The sequence below is a fragment of the Lissotriton helveticus genome, chromosome 3_1 (assembly GCF_964261635.1).
Source record: "Lissotriton helveticus chromosome 3_1, aLisHel1.1, whole genome shotgun sequence".
Classification (NCBI taxonomy): Eukaryota; Metazoa; Chordata; class Amphibia; order Caudata; family Salamandridae; genus Lissotriton; species Lissotriton helveticus.
In genome coordinates, this window is record NC_136061.1 from 1,676,913,838 (window position 1) to 1,676,919,837 (window position 6,000).

The 6,000-nt window shown below is 42.8% G+C and overlaps 1 protein-coding gene across 7 annotated transcripts in view; it reads left to right on the plus strand.

The window, feature by feature from the left end:
• Positions 1 to 3,104, plus strand: part of LOC144823715 (histamine N-methyltransferase A-like) — a 612,337-nt gene extending 609,233 nt beyond the window's left edge. For all 7 annotated transcript variants that reach the window (XM_078682469.1, XM_078682466.1, XM_078682472.1 and 4 more), the window contains one exon: positions 2,506 to 3,104. In XM_078682469.1, the coding sequence (XP_078538595.1) occupies positions 2,506 to 2,861 (356 nt within the window). In that variant the 3' untranslated portion in view covers positions 2,862 to 3,104. The remainder of the gene's footprint in view (positions 1 to 2,505) is intronic.
• Positions 3,105 to 6,000: the final 2,896 nt, after the last annotated feature.

Genomic DNA, 6,000 nt, shown 5'->3' on the forward strand with positions numbered 1-6,000 from the left:
AGTACAAAAGTAAGTATGGCCATGTCTCTGAATCTTCAGTAAGATGGGGTTCTTCAAATAAACCTGTGCCCTTGCTCTTTTCTATGGTTCGATCATTGTGCATAGTCGTCACCAATGCACTAAATTTAAATGGCAGCAACCAGATCAACCAAAAAAAGATGTAGTGCTAACAGGATTGAATTAGTAGGGTGTGCCTTCAGATGGGTTGTTTGTCATAATAAAGAGTTACCAATAGTAGTAGTTGTAAGCAAATTAGATTGCATATATATATATAGCCAAATGAAGCCAATTGGCCCGTTGAATTTGGTAGGCAAAACCCAAGTCAGTTAAGTCAGGAAATGTTTTTAGGCATAAGAGTATAATGTATTGCTGGGGATCATTCCCCTGCTGCTCTTACAGAATACCAAAAACCTGAAGATCATCCCTCAACTGTTAGTTCACTAGATCTTCAATGTTTTGCATTGGATTTTCTGAACTTGTCACTCATGCCCTTGAGCTGACGCAGTTATCCGTGCTATGTCTTTTTTGGTGTCTGCAGTGCATTTTTCAGACTCAGCCATCTGCTCAGTCAGCGTACAGATTTTTCCAGCGACCTCTGCTAAGAACTGTTACTTCTTCAGCTCATCAGGCTTGGTCTTCTTACAGTATACTAATGGTTCATGTCCATGTACCTGAATCAGTTGAAATATGGCTTCCAAGGAAAGTTCTTTGATCTGTGTGTCATTATGAATTTTCCTTAAGTTGCTGGAGCTTTAATGGGTTGGTAAACCAATGAGACATTCCCACATCAGGTCATCAACATGCTGGATAAATCAGTCACAGATGGATGAGTCTGTCTCACTAGGCTCTTTACACTTCTGTGCTGATACTAGTTTTACTGGAGAGATTCTTAGGATTTTGCTATATGGTTTTCCCTGGAGCACTCTGCAGTCTAGGCATTACTTTCTTTTTGTCAATCATATTTGGATCACCTCTCTTATTTGTACGTTTGAGCACCCTTTTTCCGATGGAAACATTGTTAGGCCGGGCTTCGAGCATGTCTGTTGCTGTTTTACTGATGACCACCTGTCTAGAATAAAGAATATATTATATTCCAGAAGAGTTGCTGGGGCCATTGTGTCCTCTGAAAAGCAGTGAAATATCAAATGTATGTAGGCTTATTTAAAGACCTAATTTAAGTTTATGGTCTAGCACTTAAAGAATGGGGTATCAAGTGTGCATCAGTCCACCCTTTGAGGAGGTGCTAAGCATTTATTAATTCAGGGTGAATATCTTATCAGTGGAACTCAAGCTTCTTTTGAATGTTTCTGTGTCTGTTCAATATTAGTGAATTGCTTTAGTTTCTCAGGTGAATTCATTTGAAAAGAGTTGGAAGAGACCAATGCTATTCTATCAGAATTGAGTGCAACATTTGTGTCTCTGTTTGTTGCTGAACAAGCAGCTTTGCGGGATACATTTTTGACATCTCATTCTATCTTGCCTTCCGATGTAGCCCCTGCCTGTGACATTAGTTTCACCTCCAGGTGAATGTGAGGTCTTCTCATGGAGCTGGGGCACTGATATCACAACAAGTACTGCCACTGAGTTCTCTTGCATGGCATCACAGAGGCATGAATTGGCCGGGGAATCCTAAACATTGGCTATTCCATAGGTTGGATGACTGGCTTGATTGGATAGGTACTCAAGCACCCGTTGTCCATTTTTCAATAGCTGATTCCAGTTGCTAAATTGTCATCTTTCTGTTTGCTTGAGCCCCAACCATGGCATTCGTTGCCTAGAGATCAGAAGCCATGGCGGCTGCTGTTGCCTCCCCTGGGTGCAACTATGACACTGATGGTTGCTGTTGTCATCCACTGAGAGCAGATAAGAATGGCTATTGAAAATGACAAAACTATACTCAGTACTCTCTCCTTTTTCCTTCATAGTTGAAAAGACAACCATATATCTACACGTTGAGGACTGGCAGGAGAGTGAACAACACTGTCTGTGGCTCTCTTTGCCACCATTTGTCTCTCCCTTAACAATGCCTAATTCATAAAAATAACAGGAAACACAATGTCAAAGCATCATGTAGCTGCATCTTGCTTTTGCACATGAAGTGGGACACAAAAGGTGTATGAGCCATAGGTTTGCAGGTTGGTATAGAAATACCTCACATCAGATAGATAGTCACTTGGGTCCACATTTTGAGATCACCCCTTATCCTCTTTGAGAAGGTATTCAGGAACTTGCAAGGCTCTACAGTGAATAATGTCCCACTGATGCAGGTTTGTAGCAAGGATTATGAGGAGAGGAGCCATTCTGAAACTGAGATTTCTCCTTTGACCTCATAGTTTAAGTTTAGGTTGTAGCAATTTTGGTCCTATCCTGTGGATTTTCACACAAGCTGAGCTGTCTGTGAGTCTGATTATGAGTGAGTAAATTTATGCTCAGTGCATCTCTTTAATTTCTCCTCAGCTTTCAACATTATTTTATAGAAAATGCCTTTTTTTTCCCTCTCCACAGGAAACAGTGGACCGGCCACATTATGGAAGAATTATGGCCAGTTTTATCCCAAGGATTATACGATCTCAACCTGTACTTCTTGGGATGTGAAGACAATTCTAGATGAGCAAAAAGTTAACTTTGAATATTACCATTTACCATCCGAAATAGACATTTCAGAATGCTTTGTCCAGGGCAGCAGAGATGGAGAGCTTCTTCTGGATTTTATAACACGCACTATCGACTTTTATAAAGTAGCCCCATATGATCGGGTAGTTAAATTATTGGACATTCTAAAACAACAAGACTGCAGTGATGAGAAAGATGGAAAGATTTTGTTTAAAAACCATAATGAAGCAATTGTGATTCCACAGTGAATAATTTATGCATACATTGCGGGTAAATAAATATATTCTTAAAGTTAGTGTACCAAGTTAAAAGCATGAATATTTTACTCTGCTAAATTATCTTTACAAATGCATTTTCATTCAGGTGTGAAATATTAGGTGATGGCATTAGTGTTAAGGGGTTTTGGTTTCTTTTTTTTTTCCTTTAAAAATCACAAACATGGTGTATTGGTTTATTTACATATAGGCAAAAATAAAATAGTGCCATCTAAATTATGGTTTTCCACATTTAATCATGTTGTGGAGCAGTGTTAACATTTTATATTGAAGTTTTCTGATGTTTGAAGTAAGGAATACTTTTCTTTGTTGTTTTTGTATTATAATTTGTGAGACATATCCAATGAATATGATTGTCTTCTGAGTTAGACAGGGAGAGTCTTTCTCTATGCAGTGTTAGACATTTACAACATATAGAGAAGGCAGAATTTTTGCTGTTAAAGTCAACTATGGAAAAACAATGTACAATACATTAAGTTCCAACTACTTTGCACATTTCACTGTTCAGGGCCTCATCATGACTGTAGTAATTCTGCATCCACAGAGTTAACAATGCTGAGGGTCCTGTTAACTCTAGGGGTGCAGAATTAACCTGGATTGCTAGTTGAATCCTAAGATTCCCAGAGAATTCAGGAATGACCTCTGGGATCTGTAATTCCAGGTCGAATTCCCCTGGTAATTCATCATTTCTCCAAGACTTTCATTTATCTGGGGGACGTCTTGGGGTGAAAGTATACAATTCTGCTGTTGTGGCATGGGTTTTGTAAAGCACAGTGTTAGATTTGGGGGTCTCTAGTTGGCACATGTAGGTACTTGTGACAAATAGGGACCCTTGCCTGTAGTCAGTGTAAGGGGGCACATTCCTAAAATAACCCCTGCTCACCCCCTTGGTAGCTTGGCATGAGCAGACAGGCTTATCTCAGACGCAGTGTGTAAAGCATTTGTGACCACATACAGTAACCCAGTGACAACACTACAGATGGACACCACACAAGGTTTTATATCAAAAATAGGTATTCTTTATATAGACTTATCACAAGACCACAAACAGCAGAAGTCCACAGTAATATTACTTAAAAATTGTAGTTTTAGCTTAAGTTCAGTTCAGTTCTTAAGATGCGACACTTTGCGTCAATGTACCTTACAATGCGTTGCGCTTCCACAACAAGCAATGTTGCAGCGATGGAAATGCGGGGAAGTTTGGTTGCAAAGAAATAGAGATGACGCTCTCTCCTTGATGCAACATGCTTCCCAGTGATGCGGCGGCATCTGCGGCGACGTCGATCCTCTCTCCTAGCGATGCAAGTTGCTTTCACAACGATGCGAGCCGTGACAGGCCCTGCGACACTCCTCCTGGTGATGCATCGGCATCTGTGGCGACATCGATCCTCTTCTCCGGCAATGAGCCGTGACAGGCCCTGCGACACGCTTTTCAGAGATGCAGCAGCATCTGCGGTGACATCGGTCCTTCTCTCTTGCGACACGCTTCCCGGTGATGTGTCGGCATCTGCGGCGTCATCGATTCTCTTCTCGGGTGTTGCGGGGCGCTTTGTGTTGTGAAGCGGCAGTGGCACTTTGGTGAACCGCTTCTTGATCTTGAGTCGCGCTTCCAGCTCCTTGCGACACGCAAATCCCCCACAAAGTCCAGCACAGCTGCAGGCACTTCAGGAAGACTCTTGGGGAGCTCGTTGGTGAAGTCTGTTGTGCCTGAGACTTCAGCAGGGGCAAGCTCTGGTCCAAGCCCTTGGAGATCCTTCACAAGTTGAAAATAAAGCACACAAAGTTCTTCCTCCCTTCTTTGGAAGTCAGGCAACCACTGCAGGCCAATCACCCAAGCAGCACTTCAACTTAGAGATAGTCTCTCCTCAGTTTCTTCAGGTTCCTCTCCTCAGCAAAGGTTTCTTCTTGTAGTCCAAAAGTGATCTAATTTCTTGGGATCAGGGTCCCATTATTTATACCCCTAAATCCTTTGTTCTATGAGGGGAGAGGGGCCTTTGCCTAGTCCAAACCAGTTCTTGAGCACTCTGTTTACAAGACTCCTTTCCTTTCACAGTGCAGGGCAGAAACATCAGGCGCCCCACTGGAGGTGGAGCCAGCATTGTGGAAGGCAAGCACAGCCCTGGAGCCCTTTGTTGACAGGATTCCTTCTCTTCTTTCAGTGTGCATGGCAGGGACATCAGCCGCACCCCAGGAGGTGGAGCCAGCATTGTGGAAGGCAGGCACAGCCCTATTCAAGGTTCAGGTGCAACTCCTCCCTCCCATCTAGATGCAGATCTCTCTATTCACCACTGGGCTGACTCATCCTGTCTCTTGGAATCCCCAGCCCTGTCACTCACAAATCCCAGACAAAGGAATACACAACCTAGCAGAGGCAAGCTTGAAAGGTTAGGCAAGAAAATACCTACTTTCTAAAAGTGGTATTTTCAAACACAGAATGTTAAACCAACTTCACTAAAACATGTATTTTTCGATCTGAGTTAGTTAGGATTAAAAACATGTAATAATCTAACAGCCCGTTCTGGCCTATAGAGAACAGGTAGCCATGCAATAGGGAAAAATGAAAATGTCTGTAATTCACTACTAGGACATGCCACACACACCAGGGCATGTCCTACCTTATACTTACAATGCACCCTGCCCTTGGGCCTACCATAGGGGTGTCTGATATGAAGAAAATGGAAGGTTTAGGGACTGGCAAGTGGGTGGACTTGCCCAGTCAGCATAACAGTACCAGACTGTACAAAGGCTCTGCAGTGGCAGACCTTAGACACCTTTTACAAGGCTGCTTCTGTGAGTGGCACAACCAGTACTGCAAGCTCACTAGCAGCATTTGGATTACAAGCCCCGGGGACTCCTGGTGCACTGTACTAGGGTCTGACAAGTAAACCAAATAGTCAATCATGGAATCACCAATTAATACATTCATTTACAATAGGGAGCACTTGGCACTGGACAGCAGTGGCACAGTGCCCAAAGCATCTAACACCAGCAAAAAAACATGAGGCACAGCGAAAAATGGAAGGGAGACCCACGCCAATGGTGCCAGGTCTAACACACAGCAATTACCCTCTAAGGGCATTCTTGCTCTAAATGGGGTACAGGGAAACAGCAT